The sequence below is a fragment of the Corythoichthys intestinalis genome, chromosome 7, assembly GCF_030265065.1.
Source record: "Corythoichthys intestinalis isolate RoL2023-P3 chromosome 7, ASM3026506v1, whole genome shotgun sequence".
NCBI classification, from domain to species: domain Eukaryota; kingdom Metazoa; phylum Chordata; class Actinopteri; order Syngnathiformes; family Syngnathidae; genus Corythoichthys; species Corythoichthys intestinalis.
Genome location: NC_080401.1, coordinates 41889657 through 41912592, shown reverse-complemented (window position 1 = coordinate 41912592; position 22936 = coordinate 41889657). Strand labels below are relative to the sequence as shown.

The window sequence follows — 22936 nt, the reverse complement described above, 5'->3', positions numbered from 1 at the left end:
CATAAGAAACCATTAAAATGAGAATAATCCGTTCCCAGGTCCCCATAAAACATAATTTTCTACTAAATAAGCCTTAAAACTACACAAAAATATACCTTATTTTATGTATAATAAGTGTGCTATTGTATTATAATTAAAGAAATAAACTGTACTGTATAATAAAGTTGTTTTATTTACCTTTGCGATGGTATGGGAGTGGGAGGAGTGGGAGGAGGAGGGAGGGAGTTACTGTTTGGAAGGAGAGTGTTACCGGCAAAGTGCGCAGTTAGCGTAGACTCCACTGCTGTGCCCCCCGCATGCTTTTGGTTGTTAATAAAAGTGCCCACAAAAAGCCATCCGACACCTCTGGGTGTTTGTATGCAAGCCGCCATCGGGCGCACCGAAGACAACCGACGACAACGAGCCAACGTGACTCGCCGGTCCACTTCTCACGACGGTGGGAAGCTGAAAGCACCGCCAATTACCAGTCGAGGGCGAATTGGTAACACGAGTCACCTTCCATAAGGACTGTATGTAACTCTTTTTCGGTCCCATAATAGCAAAAGTACACTCAATATGGTCCAAAATGTCTATCAAACACAAACCACGTCCGCACTCAACGAAAGGGAGGGGACGAACTGGGACGCCGTGAGCGTGCGTCAGCTTCTCGTGGCGCTGTCCGACCGCGTGGCTTGGTTCGTCCGCCGAAAACTAGTTCGCCAGCAGAGACTATATGCTCGCGAATTTAATGTTCTTGAGGCGAAAAGTTCGTGAGCTTAAGCGTTCGTGAGCCGAGGTATCACTGTAATTTGATTGTTGTTGGCTTAAAATAAATTTGATTTAAAGTAATCAGATGTATTACCATAAAATCAAGCAACACAATAAAGTAATAACTGCAATGTAAACGTCTGTGTTGTCATATTTAAAGTTAAAATAGGTTTGTTTAATTTTGTGTAAGCCATCATTGACCATGTTTTGTTGTTTGTGCCAACCTCTGTTGTAAATTGAGGGGCGTAACGATACATATCTGATATATATTGTTTGGTTAAGCAACGTTCCAATTAAGCCTGAACGATATATCGTTTAAACATCGCCTTCGCGATGTGCGCATGAGCGATAGTCCCATCACAAGGACGTGCGATAGTTTTTTTTTTTTTTTTAAATCCACATACGCCTTGGTATCTGGTCTGTACAGCCTCCCTCCCTATCCCAGCTATTTGTTCCTCACAGTCACTGCGGCGCTTCCTTATTAAAGTTAACGATGTCTTTGACCTTCCGAGATTCACATGGGCAGCAATGTGTCAATCATCGTTTAACTTGTTAAACAGTTTCTGCAAGGAAGCCGCGCTGGAATGAATGTGTGTGTGGAGACGTTCAAGACATGTAAAATAAACGCCAGAAATGATCATGAGGAGTTTGTAATTTCTACATGTCACTCCAAGGGTCACAGCCAAAGTAGTTCAAAAGAAGCATTCAATAAAGCCAAGCCATTTTTCTTCTAGAGTACGGTATTCTTGTTTAAAAATGATTCAGTTGGACAGTTATGTTTAAAACTGATCATAATTATTACATTTGAAGTGCTTTAAAACCATTTAATGAATTAAAAATAAATAAATTAAATTAATTAATTAAAAACACATTTTTTAAAATCATACTTTGAGGAAAAAAATGAGGGGGGGAAAATGCCTTATATGTATCTCTTTCCAATGCTATATCTGAACAAATACATTAAGCACTCACAAAAAAAAAAAGGGGTGTAATGGGGGTGGAGGGTGCTACTTCTTAGTTTTTCACTTATTGCTGGCGGGTTCTGGTCCTCATTAACCGCGAAAAACGAGGGATCACTGTACACTGTGGTCATGGTGAGTCATCCATAGTCTTTCCAAACAGCTATTCAAGTAATCCAGTGAAAGTTTTTAAAAAAATATAACCTATATATAATATCGTTCAGGCCTAGTTCCAATTAAAGATTGAAACGCAAAACATCAATCAAAATCTTCAGCTCCTTTAGATATGGCTTTTTGTTAAGTATTTTTCATTCAACTGTCGGCCGGCAAACACTGTCAAAAATGTCTGAATTGCTTTGTAATTTTTTTTTATTTATGTAAAATGTAACCGTGTTAAATGTGTATATGATTAGGTATTTAATCAGTTAAATGCCCTCGCATCGAATAGTAGCTGATATCGTATGGTTGCCTAAAATGAATTTGTATCCTATCGTCATTAGGGGTGTGGCAATATACTGTATCAAAAAGGTGATGTATGTGTTGAGGCCAAATATTTATTGATATGCTGCCACTAACGATTGATATATCATTTTCCCAAAAGAATACATTATAATTCGATTAATTCGTTGCCAAGCCCAAAAACCTACGCTAAATCTTTAATTAATACTGCAGGTACAATTACTAATACCAATTACACATAGCAAAACAAATAAGTGGCAACAGAGATTATAATGCCTTGAAGAAACATTGTAGAGGTGTGGACCTCCTTATTGACCCTCTCTTCGGCTTGTTCCATTTTTGCATGTAGCTAAAGAATGTTTGAAATTAGCGGGGTTATGCTGAACCGGAAAAAATGTTCTGAGCGGACAAGAAATTGTCTGATATTAGTTTTTCAGGACCAATACTGATTATTTGTACTTAGAGGGGCCGATAACCGATTTTTGGAGCTGATATTCATTTGCAGTAAAGTGTAAAAAATTGTGTAGTCATCGCTCCAGAAGTGTCTTAATTTTCTACACTCATGCCCCTTTCCCACTGAAACTAGTGGGTCAACGCGCGTTTTTTCCAAGCCGATGCAACCCACTAGCAATTGGCATTTGGCACCTTTCCCATTGACAAAATAAAGCCGTGTCTTTTTTTTCTTTTTTTCTTTTTTTCACCCGTCTAACCCCTCACCCCTCCTCAGCCGTGCGCAAGGTTACGTGACGTCACCACGCTAAGATCAACGTCGACAAGTGAGACCGAATTCATTCAGTTCAAGGAAGTAAACAATGCAGAGCATTATGGAAGCCTCCTTTCCGTTTGTGTTCTCTGTTTTTATGCTTTTTACTGCCCTCAAAATGGTCGAAATGCGGCAAAGGATCAACACTCTGCTTGTGCTGAGGCAACGTAGGCGACGTGAATTCTTCTGCTAGCTTTGTTGTTAGCATCGACGTAACTACGGTTGTGGGGCGTGTTAAATGGGAGGCGACTGGCATGTTGTTCTGACGCATCACGTAAGAGCCGACGTCACCACGTAGATTAGGGTGTTGACTGTTGACCCGGGGTTTTGCTTTCACACTGCATGACGATCAGAGCCGAGGTGATTTTAACGCGGGTCGCTTGGCGGGTTGATTGACACGGGTCGAGGCGGGCCGCTGCACCTTTCCCACTATCACCAAAAGCCAATTGTTAATGGGTTGACACGGGTTTTTTGGCCAGGGGTATCAGAAACGTCTCTTATAAAGTTGAATTAAAGGCTAAATGAATAGCTCTCCGGAAAAAAAGTGTTGTTCCAAAAAAAAAAAAAAGTTTCAAACATGTTTCTGTCACACCGTGCCGCCTTCATAATGCAAATTGTTTTTAAACAAGAGTAACGTAGAAAAATGCTTTTCTTTATTAAATGCTTCATTTACCCCTTTCCCACTGGCCAAAAAACCCATGTCAACTCACAAACAATCGGCTTTTGGTGGCAGTGGGAAAGGTGCAGCGACCCGCCTCGACCCGTGTCAATCAACCCGCCAAGCGACCCGCGTTAAAATCACCTCGGCTCTGATCGTCATGCAGTGTGAAAGCAAAACCCTGGGTCAACAGTCAACACCCTAATCTACGTGGTGACGTAGGCTCTTACGTGATGCGTCATAACAACGTGCCAGTCGCCTCCCATTTAACACGCCCCTCAACCGTAGTTACGTTGATGCTCATAATAACAAAGCTAGTAGAAGAAGAAGAATTCACGTCGCCTACGTTACCTCAACACAAGCAGAGTGTTGATCCTTTGCTGCATTTCGATCATTTTGAGGGAAGTAAAAAGCATGAAAACAAACACAAACGGAAAGGAGGCTTCCATGTTGCTCTGCATTGTTGACTTCCTTGAACTGAATGAATTCGGTCGCACTTGTCGACGTGCATTTTAGCATGGTGACGTCACGTAACCTTACGCACGGCTGAGGAGGGGTGGGGGGTTGGACGGGTGGAAAAAAAGACACAGCATATCTTTTTTTTTTGTCAATGGGAAAGGTGCCAATTGCTAGTGGGTTGCATCGGCTTGGAAAAAACACGCGTTGACCCACTAGTTTCAGTGGGAAAGGGGCAATTGAGTCCAGTCAAATCCGGTCACTGCTGAGAACAGCTGCGTACACACACACAATGAGTTGCCACAGCACGCTAATGCTTAACAAGCTAAATGATGATTGACACATTCGGTGTCTTTAGAGGTAGAGCTGCCAAGCTTCTCTGGCAAGATCAAAACTTCAACGCCTGTCAATCATCGTTAACTTTAACAAGCAAAACTCGCAGTGCCCTGCTGACCAAGAAAAGCAGCAGGAGGGCGAGTGAGGCTGTGTTTCCTCTTTTTCACCTGATTCCTATCCTCTGAAAGTGGCGCAATCCCTAGTCCCTATCCCTAGTTTGAAATTGACGTTTTCATATCGGCCGGTCGGATTAAAAAAAAAAAAGGCCAATACCTATATACGTCAAATTTCCAAATATCGGCCCAATCTATAGGCCGGCCGATATATCGCTCTTTCTCCAATCACAGTCCTTTGACATTCACCTCACGACGCGTTGACGTGATCAGGTTAAGGCGTATGGTCCAAATCAGGTCTGTGTTAACGGTGTAGGTCCGCCGTCACCGCAACGCAGAAGCATAAATCAGCCTTTGATACCCCAAAATCAACAGGAAGTGACAGAAAATCAACAGGAAAGGACGTGAAATGCCCAAAAATTAACTCATTGCCTGGCATTGGCTGCCACTTGTGGCCGCAGACATCCATTGTTTTTTGTTTTTCTGATCAGTAGTTATTTTGCAGAATGTCCTAGAATGATTTCCTGACCCTGACCCATAGTTGTTGTATCGCCATATCGTGAGATCATCGATATCTTGAGCCTTGTATCGCGTATCGTATCGTGAGCTACTCAGAGGTTACCGCCCCTAATCCGTCATAAAATTGGCGGTAATACCTACTCTGGCACGACTATTTTTAGTACCAGCTGGATTTCCAAACTTGCTGAGTTAATACCACAAGGGTGATATAAAACCGACACCTCCTCATTACTTCTTTACAGAAGCGATCGCTGTGTGTATCGCTCTGATGCACTCTTTCTGTATATTCCAAAATCTCTACTTTGGTGCTGCTGTGGTTGGTTTGTTTTTGCTGCCTTCACGGTCCTTGTGAATACATGCCAGGAGTCCATCCTATTCCTGTTGTTATTGTTCTAATTTTGGCGGCTTATTACAGCCCATGTGTTCTATGTCTTTCACAAATTCCCAGTGTACTACTTTGGTGTGGCATATCCACTTCCCAGGTGCCGTGTTTGGTCAACCGTAAATGTGTGGTTGTAGAAGACTTAAAAAGATGTGTAGATGCGTTACACTTGCCAATACCACTTCCTTTGTTGTTGGAATATGCTGTGTTGTTCTGTCAGTCCTCCGCTGTTGAGTGTTTGATGGTAGTTCTTTTATTAGTGCTGTGGACCTTCCTCTGAGGCCAATCCTCCGAGGTCTCCCTCCGTGCCACTCGCATGGCCGCCATAGATCACGGCTGTCGCAGCATGTGTAGGTGCTTGCACCGCGCTGTTAGTCTCATCACTCATTCCTGCGCTCGTCAGCCAGGCTGCTGATCTAGCCCAGACCCTTCTGCCCCCCCCCCCCCCCCAACATATTCCTTCCAATCGCTCACTTTCTCTCACACACATTTTTTTAATTAGGCAAAAAAACACACACAAAAAATTTCAAAGAAGACATGAATATTCATAAGAAAGATGCATTAATATGCACAATTATGCAAATCAGCATGCAATTAAGCCTTGTGTCTCCAGAGAGCCTGGATAGCATTAGTGCACAAGACAGGGAGAAGAGGATGATGGGGGTATTTTGAGGAGTTTTCAGCTTCACCAGCCTTTTGGCTTTGAGTGTTTCCTTTGTGTTGCACATGGTGTCTGTCTTTTATTTATTTATTTTGTGCCTCTGCATCTTTTTTGGGGTTGTGTTCATCTCTCCTAGCCCTTTATAGGGCAAGTGACTATTTTTGGTCATTTAAAAGGATAAAGACCTAGCTTCCACATATGTGGACATCACATTTTGGGTCATAAGGCCACAGGATTAACATTTGGTAAACAAACATGGCCTATATTTTTTAATTATTAATAGTCCCCCCAAGTTTTTTAATGAATAAGAAAATGTTAACAAAAACAAAACTAAAAACAGAAATGCTCTGGTTGTTGCCCCCAATAAATTAATATTAAATAAAATGGGGTTAAGTAGCAAATAAGATTTTTAAAGATTACCTTTTTAGTTTTTGATAAAAAATGAATAAACATTTTTTCTAACAGTTCTGAGATCAAGGGTTCAATCCCGGGCTTCGGCCTTCCTGTGTGGAGTTTGCATGTTCTTCCCGTGCCTGCTTTGGTTTTCTCCGGGAACTCACACATCCCAAAAACATGCACGGTAGGCTGATTGAACACTCTAAATTGTCCGTAGGTATGAGTGTGTGCGTGAATGGTTGTATGTCTCCTTGTACCCTGCGATTGGCTGGCAACCAGTTCAGGGCGTACCCTGCCTACTGCCCGTAGTTAGCTAGGATAGGCTCCAGCACCTCCGTGACCCTCGTGAGGAAAAGCGGCATGGAAAATGAATGGATGAATGAATAAACATTTTGGGGGGGGGGGGGGGGGGGTTGTTGCAGTTGTCCCTCCCAATTTAAATCGTCGCCAAATGCCCATAGTTAGCTGGAACAGGCTCCAGCACCCATCGTGAGGATGACTAACAGAAAATGAATTATTAGAAAAAAATGTTTAAGAATTTTCTTAATTAAATGAGTATTTACCGGAGCCCTCTGATAATGACTTCCCAACCGATTTCCCATTATTGTCCAACTTCAAAAATCCGATACCGATACAGATATAGGTGGTCGTTGACTTAACATTTTATGGGTAATTGTATTGTGATGCCCCACTGGATGCTAATTGTATGGTGATGCCCCACTGGATGCTTTAATAATGATAAATGTAACAACTTCAAGGTTTTCCAAATAACTACTCAATGAAAACAAGAGAACAACATCAGCTGAAGTTATGAAAAAAGTGGCTATATTGCACCACTATATTTATTATTGAAATCAAAATTTCAGTTTTAGTCAAATAAACCCCCAAGCGCCACTAGGTGATGACAAAGCATTGCAAATACAGGTGAAAGGCAGACTAGTCCAAACAACGTATTGTCAATGAGCTATTCACAAGATGCATTTTGCTGGGCTTTTGCAGATTTTTGTTTTATTATTTTTCTTAGAGACTATTTCTTTCTGGCAACCCAGTAGCTATATGTAATGAGTTTAAAATTCATTGTTTTTCAATCATTTATTGTTCATTTATATTTTGCTCCATGAATGCAAATTGTCTGCTTGAATAACAAATCCCAAACATCTTAGTTTGGAGACATCTGATGGTCAAAAAGCATAACTGCTGTGCTAAGCTGTGACCAGCCCTTGTACAAAGGCAGACGGGTTTTAGCCTCACTTTGAAGGCAACATATATATTAGCCCAAAACCAAATTTGATATTATATGGTATTTCAAAATGCTTTAATCGGCTGATATTAAGACATTCTGAAAACCGGTTGCAAGGTATACCGTGGTATGGTAACGTCAAGGTTTCAAAACCGCCAGAATTTTCCGTCATACCGTCCCTAAGCTGTTAGCTATTTTTTATGTCCCAAAAATGCATGGAGAAATCCCTCTCTTGCAGCTGCTCAACCCTCCCCTACTGGTTGTTGCTCAGTGTCAGTGAGTCAGCTGTGCTACACGATGGCAGGAGGAGGTGAAACGCCTGAACCTCAGTTAGTAAACGCTGTTATGAACGTTTCCCACCAGCTACGAGAGTTAACTCCAGCGTGTACTGTTTAGTGTGTCTAGCGGTGGTAAAACATGTGTTTTTTTTTTCTCTGGCATCTGTCTGTGTTGAGAAAGAGAGTGTGTATAACACAAACATGATACGAGTCATACACACATGCTTTAATGGAAAATAATTCAATTATTTTTTTTCTGATAGTAATAATGTTGAGCTGTGGGTTTAGGCTCACCTAAAGGACTGCATTTATTTTAATTTTATTTAGAATATTGTTGATTTTAAAAAATATATATATTTTAACTTAACATTATACTTATTAGGGATGGGAATTGAGAACCGGTTTCTATAGAGATTAGGTTCCGTGCGTTTCAATTCTATGGAATGTTTTGCAGTTTATCTAACGATTCTCTTAAAGGTTCCAAACAGCACAAAATACGTCACGTAATTTACGCATGTTACACACGCTTGATTCAGCAAGTAAGACTAAGTGACGATTCAAAGAGTGACCACTCACCAAGAATAATCTGGATAGCCGCCGCCGAGTGATTCTGCATTGATTTTCATTATTCATGAGACGACTTAAAGAAATGGGGATTTTCCCCAAAAAGTCTATTAATGGGTCTATTGTATTCCTCGTCGAATACACTATAAGAAAAATATAACATATCCATCTAAAATAATCCTAAACGATTTTGTTAGCAATTTTAATACTCATTTCAGTCGGTAGTCCACCAATCAGTGTTTTTTTTGGGGGGGGGGGGGGGGGGGGGGTTATTTTAATTGGTGGGTCGTAGGGCCAATCTAACTACTGACTTGACACAAAAGTATATACCTCCGCATCCGATGGTGGTTGTGTTGTTACGACTAACAGAAGTAGATGTTCCAAATTACTTCCCGAAAAGCACCTGACGCCTACAGCCAATCTGCGTATTTTCGCCCGTAATTCCAGATAAGATGGTCCCATTGGTCCCAAACCACTTTTATTCTACTCGGTATCAAGAGGCCTTTCCATGGAGTACCCCAACTATGTCTAGGAAGTTAACAAATGTAAGTTAACGGAGGATTGTGCTAAAATTCCTCTTATTTTGTATGAGATCCAACCGTCCTTATTAGCAGTGCAACGGTTTGCGGTTCAAAGCCGAACCGTACAGTTCGCCCTGTACGGTTCAATACGCCTTTATGAACTGCGCCTTTTCGGTTTTGCAATTAATTTATTCCGAACGCTTGTGGAATGAATTGGTCGAGCTCTGTGTGCCTGTGTGTGACGTGAAGCACAGCTGTGGAGAAATTCCCGCCCCGCAAGTAAATGTCCGATCGCGGTCAAGGACCTGTGTAATAGAAGCAGAGAAACGCCCTCTCTCGCTTACGAGCGAAGTGAAAGTGAAACAAGAAAGAAAACAAAACGCTATGGCGAGCGGAGGAGTGGAGAGACCGAATTTTGAGGAAGCACCGGCCTCTTTCAAATCTACGGTGTGGTAACATTTCGGGTTCCCCGTGAACTACAATGCAGAGGGAGACAAAATATTGGAAAAAATAAAAATAAAACAATTTTCAAGCATTGCTCAGCGCTTGTTCCCTATGCTAATGGCAGCACTTATAACATGACTCCGGCACCTCATCCGGTCGGCATCACCCACAGATATCACTTTCTCAGAGCAGGACTACTCCGAAGAGGACACCAGTGAAAACACACGGCGGTCTTGCTTAATTTATTTGCAACGCTTGACCCGCGTTAAATTGTTCCCATATTTGACATATTTCTCCAACAACGTAATCCCCGACATTTATGAAATGGCACGCAAAGCCATCGAAGATGATTTCGCTAAAGCACATAGTTTCGCTCTGACCACTGATAGTTGGACGTCCCGTGCTACCGAGTGCTACTACCTAACTGTGACGGTCCACTATAATTTATACCTGTCAAGTTGTACGGTCTTGGCGTAATTTGTACAAGTGAGCACTGATTTTTAAATGTGTACGTTTTTCGTGCATTACGTTATTTTTTTCCTCCGTTAGGATTTTGTTACCCGTTTCGGCAACGAGACAATGTGCGTTAATACGTTGGTTGAATGACGCCAGAAAAGTCAGAGACACGGAGAGGGAAGAGCGTTGTGACGCTGTAGCCAATACGATGCTAGGCTCGGTGGCTCCAATATTTCCTGACTGTAGCCGACAGCCTACAACCTACGCCTTGATATGTCATGCATATAGAACTACATACGAAATGACAGACTCGGTAGCGTTAGTAAACAGCCGCCATTTTAGAGCAGTAAACGTCTCAGAAAGGCTCTGTTGTAGTGAACCTTCCTAGAGAACCTAAGTAACTTTTTATCTAAAATACTCCTATCGGCAAAATCTTAGGGTTAGGGTTTAGTTTTGGGTTAGGGTTAGACTTGAGTCTATCTTTAAACGATTAAGCAATTTTAAAATTTTCACATGTCGAAAGTACCGTAAACAGAAGGGAAACTAATGCAAAAACGGGAGAATTTTTATCTACTTTAACGGTTGATTCAAAACATTAAATGACCTCCAAACATAGCAAAGGTTACTATGTTTTTGTTTTGTTTTGTATTTTTGAAAAAAATGGAAAAACAAAACATGAAAGGTAACACCAGTTTCTTTGCCAACTAACTTTTTTACTACTGTGTGTGTATTTCAGTAGTTAGTCACTACACTAGCCAAAGAGAGAGCCATTTTAACAGTCGAAAATGTTTACATTTTAAGTGTTTATTTCACTTTCTTAGAAGCAAAATAAAAGCAGTTTTTTATTTAAAAAAAAAAAAAAAAAAAAAAAAAGCAAACTGAACCGAAACCGTGATCCCAAAACTAACTGAACCGTTGCACCCCTAGTCCTTATGTAATAACATCAACCTAATTATAAACTTGTTACTATCTGGGACAACAAAAGAGATACTCTGCCCCTGCTGTCTGGAATAGCTGAACACTTTCTTTACCCCATCTGTGAGGGTGTTCTCCACTGCTGGAGACACCATAAGTCCAGAAAGATCACGTATCCTACCTGAAAAAAACAGACATGCTTATTTTTCTGTAAAAGAATTGTTAATTTTGCACATTTGCACTACACACCGTTGTTTTTGACAGTATTTACCTTTTTTTTAAATGATCATTTTGGAGTGCTATAAGCTCATATGTCCTTTAAAAAGGATGATTTTTAAAAATTTCTAATAGAATAAATGTGTCAGTAAAATGTTACACATTCTTGTCTATTTGCCACAGTTACATATTGCCACAGCGAACATCGAGGCTTTGGGCCTCTTTTGACTGCGTTGTGAGTTTGTAAGGTTGTGACTTCTGATTTAACAAACTAGATTCCAATCAAAATGTTTGTTCTTCTTTTTCCCGGAATTAGAATCGATAAGAGAATCGATAATCGAATCGTTAAGCAATCTCGATAATGGAATCGGAATCGTAAAAATCCTATCAATTCCCATCCCTAATACTTGGGTTCCAATTTGCTAATGTTTTGGAAAAATCCTTTTCAATGGATTTTTTAAAACCCAGATATCTATAATTTAGAAAGGCAGGACTGTAATTGCAATACCGTGAAACGGTATCATATTGTCAGAATCTCATACCGGCACACGGCTACTCTCGTATTTACTAACTCATTGCATTTTATCAACAACGATCAATGTCAAATTCATTTTAACTACAAGGACAGGATGTAAATGCTCATGTTTCAGTGCTATTAAGCTGCAAGACATCCAATTCATTTTGAGTAGGCGGGTTGGCAGCGATCATTAGATTCTTGCCTCTGAGTGAAAATGGATTAGACATTTCACACTGTCAATGGCAGCCATTGAGTTAAGAGTGCCCTCTAAATGGTTAAAGTAATGTAATTTGGCTAAGAATACATTTGGGAATGTATTGCTCTCATTTCCAGTGGCTGTAATAAACACTAATGACTACATTAAGAAGCTTTCCTGTTTTTTTAATTTTTTATTTTTTTTGTAACATTACAATGCATCTTAAAAGCAACAGCAGCTTATTTGCTCGTTAGTGATTCTCTCATGATTTCCGTGTGTGCCCATTGTGGCCACTTAAGGACCTAAAATGTTGAGTACAACATAATGGCACGGTCCCTTAATGTTATTCCAATCTCAATGACACATTCATTAATAAAATGTTCAGCCTGTGTTTGCTTTTCTCTGGCTCATGTTCATTCACCGGTCTAAACAAAATGTCCTCTTTTTTTTTTTTTTTTTTTTTTTTTTTTTTTAGCACTAGATGAGCGCAGCAGCTCTGGTTCCTGGGGTTCGGCAGAACAGAACAGTCCTTCTTTCAGCCAAGGACGGGTAAGATCAAAATGGAATTTTGTGATATTGTCACATGCGCATTTTTGTAAATCACTGCTGTCGCCAAAACACAAATTCTCCCCAAGCATCGAGACTGTATTTTCAAGTCATGCGCCACGTTTGATGTCAAGTTGCGCTTCTACTTTGTACCTCATAACCTTGGCTCAGAGTTCTGCGTTGGCAATCCATCTAGCGAGCCCGAAACCTCTGCGGAAGCCCATCAGTAATTCCCGACTCGCATCCGCTGTTAACTGCATTGGCACAACTCAGTGTAGAAATAAGGAACAAGGCCTGAAGTACACGCAGCTTCGCTTTGATTAGCACGCGTCGATAATTAAGAAAGTCAATTCGAATCCCCCAAGCGGATGCAGATCTGTCTGGCGTTGGCCCTGCGAGTTAAACTGAGGGGAGGCTAACAGTGAATGAAGCCTAGTAGTTGTGCCAACACGATGGAGACGGCCCGGAAGAGTGTTTGTCATGCCTGTTGAGCCTGAATGTCCTCATCTTCACACTATATGTCCCTGCAGGGCTATGGAGAAGGTTCCCACTACAGCGAACATGAAGGCTTGGCCTCTCCTTTCATAAGTTCGGGGATTGCAGGTATACCTTTACGTATCTGGCTAATTTTTTGCTTCAAAATAAGCCTTCACTTTTCTGGTTCTCAGCTGCATTCATTAATAATAGGTAATAAACTAACAAAGTCTTGATTCCATCATTTTATAGATGGATGGTAATATTTTGATTGCATGATTATTTGATACATAAAATATTTGGCTTAATCACAGTAAATGTTCCCGGGAACGGTTGCAAACTTGTGATCATGTTAGCTTTTTCCAGGAGTGAAAGCTAGCTGTATATTAAGCTTTTTTGCTGACAATGAGAAACTTGTTCTGATCATATGCATACCAGGATTGATTGAGGTAAAATGAAACATTCAAAGGCAAAATATATATTTTTTTTAAATATGAGAAAGAGGACATATAGTTAATTTGACCCTTTTTTGGGGGGAAAACTGTCTTGTGTCAATTCCAGCATGTCATGTGATTCACTACTTCTTTGATAAAAATTTTATTGCAATAGAGTTGTGTGCATGTTTCAGGCATGAAAATCTCTCACCTTTTGGCGAAATTCGCCGTTTTGAAGTCAAAAAGGATGACCTACGTGAATCGTGTAGATCTGAGGAGAAAATTTTTAAGAGGGGTGGGGGGATCAGGTGTAGGCGTGTTCCAGTTACCTTCACGGTTTACCATGCTATGAAAACGTCGCGGTTACAAAACCACTAAAATTTTCCGTCATACAGTAGTACGTATTCGTTATTTTTCATGTGTCAAAAATGCAGCCAGAAGTGGCTTGGCGCGGCAGCGCTTACCCCTTCCTCTTCTGATGCTGCGTGTGTCAGTGACGCTATTCCAGCAAACCCAAAAACAAACACTCCAAACACAAGGCGTACTTTTCTTCAATTTATTGATCCCTCAAATCGTGGTAACTAAAATATACAAAATGAATACATTTAAAACGTTGTACAATTGTATTTTTCTACGTGAGTAGCTTCAACAGTTTAGCTTCATGAAAAAGTTCGCCAAAAACAAAACACACATTTTCCTTTCAAATTCAGTACAGTTACTAAAAACTTACAAAGACGAATGAAAGGCAAGGCTTAGCTAGGAGAGCAACTACATTGAGGTTAATCACAGCTGCTGAGAGAGAAACAAGTTTGAATGGAGGGGGAGAAAAAGAGAGCGTCAAAGATCGCTAATTGCGACAGATGATCTTGTCCTAAATGGTAAATGGTGTTATACTTGTATAGCGCTTTTCCACCTTTCAAGGCTCTCAAAGCACTTTAGACTACATCGCCATCCACCTACTGGTGACGAAGCACACAAATTCACGTTCGATGGACAAGGAGAGGTCTCACTCCCAATTTTTTTTAGATGAATGCATTTGCTAGCATATTGAATTTGGTGAGTAATGGTTTCAATCGTTTTCATATTTTGCGCTAGACAAAGTTACTGCCGCTCTTGCAGCTTGCGTTGAACACTGCCAGAGCTAGCCAAATCTCCGGTGAAAAAATAGCTCCCGTTAAGTTAGCGTCACGCTTGTGTATTTAACGGTAATATAAAAGCAGTGTTGTCAGTTACGCGTTATGTGAGTAATGCGTAACTGTAATCTGTTTACTTTCTTTCAGTAAAGAGCAATCTAACGCGTTCATTTTTCTAAATCAGTAATCTGATTAAAGTTACTTTCCTTGATGCCTGTGCGTTACTATTTTGTTATTGCCCCATAATGTATGTAGAATGAAGAATACTGTAGTCATGGGAGTGACATCATATGTCACATTTTCTAATCGGGGATGGGGGAAAAAAACAGGTCACGTGTATTACTATGATGCGTGAGCCGTGAGCGCTGGGAGTTTGCGGCCAAAACAACATTGCCTTGCTAACTCGCCAGGTTGCAATGAAATAGGCAGGAGATATACTACAAACGGCTGCATTTGCACACTGAAAACACAGACATTACTTCACATTTTTGTCCAGTAAAGAGGACAAAAATATCTCCGTGCGCTGCGAACTTTGCGCTGGCTCAAAAAGACTGTCGACCGCTAAAAGCATCCAATTCAAGCACCACTTGGAATTAAAGCACAACAGGTAACAAGACAGCCAGGACTTTTTGATACTGCTCGTGCTCAATCCTTGGTTCAAGCTCAGTGAAGCTTTTGAAAGCTTAGGTTTAAGGAAATTCTAAATATCCATTTTGCCTCCTCAGCTGTAGTTTTGGCTAAGCAAAGCAAACGGCTGTCTCGAAGGTGCTATAGTCACATGATCTGTTCGAAAAATAATTTGGACCCATTATGAAATACTTTGAAGGATTCTTGTTCATTTAATTCATTTTTGTTGTTTGTTTTATTGCTCTAAAACTTTTATAGACAACATTTTAATGGCCATATTCAGTGGTCTTTATTTTAAAGGGGAAGTTCAGAATTTTTTACATTAGGCTTAATCGTTGAGTTCGCCGTGGTTTAATTAGTCGTTGGAGTTGATTTAAACAAATTCTGTGCAGTTTGCCAGTTATTTGTTAGTTTCAGGGCTCCGGAGTGGCTAATCTAGCGCGGGTCAATGTGTGGTTGAAATCAACTCCTTAATAAACCCCCGGTAACTCGAATATTAAGCCTTATGTGAAAAATTGTCAAATTCGCCTCATGTAGGCAGAATTTTGGCAGAACGCCGGAACATATTTCCTCCACACCCTTCTCACCTTTTTAACCCCTGACCCATTTTCATGCCTGATGTTTTGAGACATTTTTCACAAATAACTCCAATTTAATTAACTTCATCATGAATTAGCCTATTGATCGTGGAATTCATTTTCTGACCTTTGACCTGATTACCTTCAAATATGATCTCTTCAGTTTCATATTACAAACATCCTACAATTTTGTCAATAATCCGTTTATTCATTTTAAGTTTTCTTAAACACAGACAGACATACGGAATTTAACTCCGCCTCCGTAGGTTTCACCTTCTGGCAGAAGTAATTAATAATTAATGAACTATGATGTTTGTTTAAACACAATAATTACAATCGAAAGCAATGAAACAAATATTATCTCCCAAAAAATGAAATTTAAATTTAATTTGAACAGTTATATTTGAGCTTTTTTATTGAGGGAGTGGAACAAGAGGAATATGGAGTCCAATCCATTTTGTCTGGGAGGGATTGCAAATGGCTGTCAGCCCTCCCCGTCAAAATGGATTGGACTTCTACCGCTATCAATGGCACTGAAACATGACTTAAAACTGATTGGGTGTCTCGTAGGAATATGTAGTTATGTCCAGAAATAGTGTTTTCAATGCGAATGTGTCCACACTCACGTGCGTGTGTTCATTGGTTGAGTGTCAGGGCAGTGAAGCTGAAAGCTTCCCTAGGGTTTTATCTGGCAGGCAGCTTTACGCAACTGAGCGTACAAAAAGAAGGGGAAGGGCATCTCTGGACTTTTTGTACTTTTCGGAAAAACGTTATTTATTTATTTTTATTACAGCACAAATTTTTATCTCCTACCTTTTGTTTTGTTGTTTTGATGTATCAATTGATCTTTCAGGTAAAAGTGAGCGGCCATCGTACTCTCCCTTTCCAAATCAGGTGAGTTGCAAGTGTTGAATCTGTTTCTTGTCTGTCAATCAGTCATTGAAATATATTGGATGAGCTTTTGGAGGGGCTAAACGATGTTTTGAACAGTTACGTAAGCAACCATCAAATTGATCAAAACGGAACGCATCAATCAACATTGCCATCTTTTAGATATGCCCCTTTGTTTATTCATATGTCTTAAATGTTTCAGGAGCAAAATTGTCAAAAACATCAAATTTGATTTGTGATTTTATTGCTTCAGCTGAAATGTAACAGATTGTAGTAAATGTGTAGGCCTACTTGTGGAATTAAATTGATCAAAAGACCTTAAATCGAATAAAATAACAAGTATCGGCAAATACCTTACCGTAATTTTCGGACCATAAGTAGTTACTTTCCCCCCCTCATTTTGAGGGTTCATTATTTGTTCATTTGGGTTAATGTAGGTAACACTTTCTTTGACAGCGGCGTCATAAGACTGCCATAAGAGAGTCATAATTATGACTAGGGCTGTCAAAATTATCGCGTTAACGGGCGTTAATTAATTTTTTAAAAATTAATCACGTTAAAATATTTGACGCAATTAACGCACATCCCCCTCTCAAACAGATTAAAATGACAGCACAATGCAATGCCAACTTGTTACTTGTGTTTTGGGAGTTTTGTCACCCTCTGCTGGCGCTTGGGTTCGACTGATTTTATGTGCTTAAGCACCCATGAGCATTGTGTAATTATTGACATCAACAATGGCGGGCTACTAGTTTATTTTTTGATTGAAAATTTTACAAATTTTATTAAAACGAAAACATTAAGAGGGGTTTTAATATAAAATTTCTATAACTTCTAACATTTATCTTTTAAGAACTACAAGTCTTTCTATCCATGGATCGCTTTACCAGAATGTTAATAATGTTAATGCCATCTTGTTGATTTGTTATAATAAACAAATACAGTACTTATCATCCGTGTGTTGAAAGTATGTATCCATCTTGTGTCTTATCTTTCCATTCCAACAAGAATTTACAGAAAAATATGGTATATTTTATAGATGGTATGAATTGCGATTAATTACGATTAATTAATTTTTAAGCTGTAATTAACTCGATTAAAAAATTTAATCATTTGACAGCCCTAATTATGACATGACACTATCATGGGCATTGACATTATGAATGATGTCACTAACTCCCATTTATGTCCAGCTCGGATCTTCGCATCCATTCAAAAGTAGGATTATTTGCCGGATGACACAAAATGACATGGGTCATAAGCATTCATAAATGCTCATGGCAGTGTCATGTCAGTTATGTTGGTCTTATGGCACCACTGTCAAATAAATTGTTAACAAATACCATAAGTAGTAATTAATTAAACTGGAACAGTAACTGAAATATTTGCACAGAACATACATTTTGATTGTTATTTACACCTGTAGCACTGCAATGCATGTTAGGAAGCATGTTGGACGACAACAGTGTTGACAGTAGGTGGCAGCAGAGGTTGACCAACTCCACCAAGGGACAAGTGATGGCCAAATGAAGCTTCTTGAAACAATGAAGCTTTGCAGCCAATTGGTTCAAAACGTTATGATGGTTCATTTGATCTTCTGACAGTTTTATGATGCTGCTGTCAAATATAGTGTTACTGGTTATTATCTTTTGTTGTAAACATCCCATAAAACAATGAGGACAGCTGCGGCTTATATTCCAGTGTGGCTTATCTATGAACAAATGCCATTTTCGTGTCAACTTTGGTGGGTGGCGGCTTGCGGTCAGGTGCGCCTTGTAGTCCGAAAATTACGGTAGTTACCAAAAGAATCAATATCGGAATTAATCTGGTGATTTACACCACCAATAGTATGACCTGTCAGTTTTTAACAGTATTGTAGGAAACTGCAAAAACCAATCCACATCTATCACAAGGCGCCCCACTAATAAAAAAAAACAATAGAGGAGAACAGGGGCCCCCTTTATTTACGTTCCAACGTGTAGCTGTTAATGTTGAGGCATTTTATTCTAAAGGATTGATGAAACAATTGAAAGACTTAAGCTGATTTGGCATTCCAATTTATTTAGTTTTATATTTAAAACCTGTACATTTGGTAACTGCACAGATCATATGATGACACCAAAAGTGTATACATAATCCCTAATGGTTAAAAAGCATTTACATGACAGTGTATAAAAGCAATTGTTATATGTCCATGCTACACTATTATGTCCTGGTAAAACTTGACCTTTGTCTGTTTCCAGCCTGGTTTCCTTCCAAGTGAAATTGCGATGCCCAGCCCAGATGCCATGTCCCCCTCTGGCTTAAAGTCAGGCTCCCAGTTTTACCAATCCTACCCAAACAATCCACGAAGGAGGCCGACTGATGGCGGCTTGGGTAAGATAAGTTAAACCCCCTAACAATTCTGTGCGCCAACAAATGCCTGACAACATTTTTCCTCTGACAGTCACACACATAAATTCTGGCACACGGCACAATGCTGCATTGTGTTCTGTTACAACTGAAGCAGGCCCGTGGAAGATAAAGCACCTGTGCTGACATTGACGCTTGTATATTGTCTCATTTTTACCTTTTCTTTGTGCATGCATGCAGACTCCCAGCCAAAGAAGATTCGGAAACCCCCAGGCCTTCCTTCCTCGGTGAGACCTTTCTTACTACTTTGTATACACGCACACACACACATGCTGCTTTCTCCTCTCCGCTTGAGCAGTTCTGTGACAGACGGGATAAAGACCCACAGTGAGCTGACATCAACATTTATCAAGCTCAACTTCTACCATGTATGGCTTTGAGTCTTCCATTTACCATTCTCACACATTTAATGACAATTTTTTAAATACGTTTTTACACTCACTCTTTCGTGTGCCGGGGTCCAGGGACGTACAAAGGGTCACTGTAGCAGATTTTGTCAGCGCGCCCAGAATTCCCAGCAGCTGATGGCACAAATAGTTGGAAATGCAAGTCATGTTTACGTGTTTGACTATACACTCAGTGAATCGGCACTTGCCCACATCACTCCTCCTTTTATAGACTGTTGAGGTTAGTCTTGTGTGCTAATTACCACGTGGCCCCATCGCACCGCTTCAACTACTGTAGTTCATTTTCAGCACCGCAGGATTGCTACTTTTTAATTGTCTCTCATCGTGTGTGGTTTCACTGTGCCCAACCTTGCAAATGTTTGTCTTTTAGTAGAGAACACTTTCTTTTTTGTGGCTCTCACTACTGAGGATGAATGGGTGATGTGGTTCTTCAATTTTAAATTACCCCCATACAAATACAACATAATAAAACGGGCAGTTTCTGAGTAAATTTACTTGCCCTGAGCAGGCATGAAAATCTCAACTTTTGGCGAAATTCGCCGTTTGGAAGTAAAAAAAAGGGTGACCTACGTGAATTGTGTAAGATCCGAGGAGCAAGTTTTTAGTCGGGGGCGGGGGTCGTGACATTTTTTAATGTCGGATGCTTGGTATGCAAGCGGAGAAAGCAGCACAAAGCCAAAAAAGTGCACCAGAGTGGCCAAAACATGGACTTATTTAAACGAAACAAAGGAAGGTACATTGTTGTCCTGTCTCTTCCTGGCCGCGCGTCAGCCGTGAATGAACACCTAAAGCGCCGTCACCCAGTTGTAATTTTGGAAGACAGGAGAAAATTACAAGCTGGCAGATCGTAAGTCCATCTAACTAACTAACGACATGTTTTATTGAAGTTGCTAAGCCTGTCGCGATATGAAATGAGTCAATTTATCGCACGGTAAATAAAAACGAGGGCGGTCATTTTCATGGCTACGTTTTATCGCCTCATGTGAGCATACATTTGTGCGTGCGTGCTGATGGCATATGAAACAGCAGTTCCTTTCTCGGATGTTTATTGGTCATCAACACGCCATAAAATTGAAGTTCAGACATACAAAATAAGGACACTTATCTATATTGAACACTAAACGTTAGCATTGCTACATTGAGGCTAATGGGGAAAAAAGACAACCTACTTTAGCCTGCTATAAACATTGGCAGTCTTCTCCAAAACGCAAAGTTGCGGTTAAAAGGGGACACTTAAATAATGAAAAATCGCTGGTTAACAGCATTTGCAAATGTAAAAAAAATTGATTACTGACACCACATGCAAAGACAAAAAGAGCTTTTTTGCGGAGTGTAAAGCTTACGGTTAGCGGTTTAGTGAACGTACTTCTGGTGAACATTTCAAAATAAAAGCACGTAATGTTTGTCATATAAATAATTAATTTCTAGAGTTAATCCCACATACTTCAGAATTCAGATTCTACACTAAGAATAGCTTTAAAATGACACCCTTTAGTAAAAATCTGATTGGCAATGAATAATTATTATACTACTATTATATATAACAGTAGTACGATACTGTAATATTAATGCTAGGTATTTTTTTTTTAATAATTGTTTTGAATCATGTTGAAAAGGCGAAGTCAGTGTTTTGCATCTGTTTACATTCCATTCTTTTGCACTAGTTAATTCTATCAGCATTTGACCTCATTATTTATTTGTGATTTATTGTTATTTACGCGTTTATTTGTACTTTAATTAATAAAGAATTGAAGTGTTCCAAAATGTTTTGTGAATTAATAAGTGTCATCAAAAATTTCATTAGTCGTTTGGGACAGCCCTAGTTGTACAGTGTACCGGAACATATTTCCTCCACACCCTTCTCACCTTTTTAACCCCTGACCCATTTTCATGCCTGCCTGAGACAAAATCTAAATAAATGTGAGAAGTAAATATGCGAACATTAGTTTGAACAAACATGTGAAGGCTTATTTTTCAAGAATTTTGATATAGATATGTCAACCAATTCTGGAATGACCCATATGAGAATTGACTTGCTCGTTGTTTTGTCAGAGCGAGAAGGAAGCTGATTTTTCTGGTCGGCCAGTTCACAAATTGCATAGCCATGGATGCATAATGTGGCATGAGTTGAAATCTAGCATAAACAGTCCGGATTTTGTCTCAGATTGTTGCTGTGAGACCTTGTGAGGAAGGAGAATGGATTAATGACAATTTTGTGTCACAAGAAACTGCGTCAAGTTGTTCGTCCTCATTCACCATAGGGCATCCACTTGTGGGTGCTGGCGTTTTGAAGTGGCTGCTGTAACTTCTCCTTTACGTCTGTATCGGTTACTGAGCGAGTGTGAACACGATGCCCCCCTCAAACACACACCTCTCTCTGAACCTCAGTCTTTCTCCTGCGGTGTAAATGATGGCTGTGTGGTTTCAGTGCAAATGATGAGATGCCTGTGTGTGAATCCCTTCCCCCCACCTCAGTCATCCCCGGTCCTACGCCACAGCACATGATGGCCTGGGTGGGCCTCCCCCCTGTGAGTGACCCAGTTGTAAGGCACGGTGCTCGCGAGGCCTCTTAGCCCCCGTGTCTGAGCCCAGATTAATGACTGCCGATGATGATCCTGTGCCCTCACGCTCCCGCGGGCGTGGACGCCCTGGCGATAGACATTCAATACATGTGAACTGGGAGTGAATGATCCAGTGTTTCTTCTACATCAGGGGTGTCTAAACTATTCCATATAGAGCCGCAGTGGGTGCTGGATTTCATTCCAAGAAAACAAGACAACACCTTCTCACCAATCTGGTGCCTTACAAGTGTAATCCGTGGATTGCACTCAGTTGCCTCTTGTTTCAGCAGAAACCTCATTGGTTTAATTGTCTGTGCTGGATCAGTTGGAACAAAGACCAGGACCCACAGTGGCCCTTGATGACCGGTTTGGACACCCATGCTCTACATCAGGGGTTCCCAAACTATTCCACGTCGGGCCGCTGTGGGTGCTGGATTTCATTCCAAGAAAACAAGACAACACCTTCTCACCAATCTGGTGTTTTACAAGTGTAATCAGTTGATTGTAGTCAGGTGCTGCTTGTTTTAGCAGAAACCTCATTGGTTAAACGGTCTGTGCTCGATCGGTAGGAACAAAAACCAGGACCCACAGGGGTCCTTGAGGACCAGTTTGGGAACCACTGCTCTACATTGAGTTATTAAATGAATTACACATCGCATATCTGCTGATATATTCATCTGCGGGCGGATGAGCTTTTTTTTTTTTTTTTTTTTTTTAAAAAAAAAAAAAAAAAAGCTGCTTAGACACGGAAAATGGTAACTCTGACACCAGCAATACACCAGGCACGTCTAAGGCGCAGCAACGCACCGCTGCCGCTCACCAGCAATTTCCACAGGACACATTTTATGAGCAGAGTGTCTTTGGCGTGGCTTCATCAGTTCACACGAGGATTGCAAGATGGCGTGAGAGTAGTGGGTACGATATTTAAAGATGACAATACAGCAATAATTTTCCTTTCAGACCCCGCGTATTGGTAAGCTTTCTTTTTGAAAGAAGAAAAAAGATGTCCTGTGCTAAAGAGAAAAACAATTGCAATGACAAAGATTTTAACTTGTACTATACAAATGAAATGTCTCA

The 22936-nt window shown here is 40.3% G+C and overlaps 1 protein-coding gene across 5 annotated transcripts in view; it reads left to right on the top strand.

The window, feature by feature from the left end:
- The window catches only part of tcf3b (transcription factor 3b), a 72131-nt gene that overhangs the window by 30651 nt on the left and 18544 nt on the right, over window positions 1-22936 (top strand). For all 5 annotated transcript variants that reach the window (XM_057840312.1, XM_057840310.1, XM_057840311.1 and 2 more), the window contains 5 exons: window positions 12272-12345; window positions 12873-12945; window positions 16442-16482; window positions 18723-18855; window positions 19072-19118. In XM_057840312.1, coding sequence (XP_057696295.1) covers window positions 12272-12345; window positions 12873-12945; window positions 16442-16482; window positions 18723-18855; window positions 19072-19118 — 368 coding nt within the window. The remainder of the gene's footprint in view (window positions 1-12271; window positions 12346-12872; window positions 12946-16441; window positions 16483-18722; window positions 18856-19071; window positions 19119-22936) is intronic.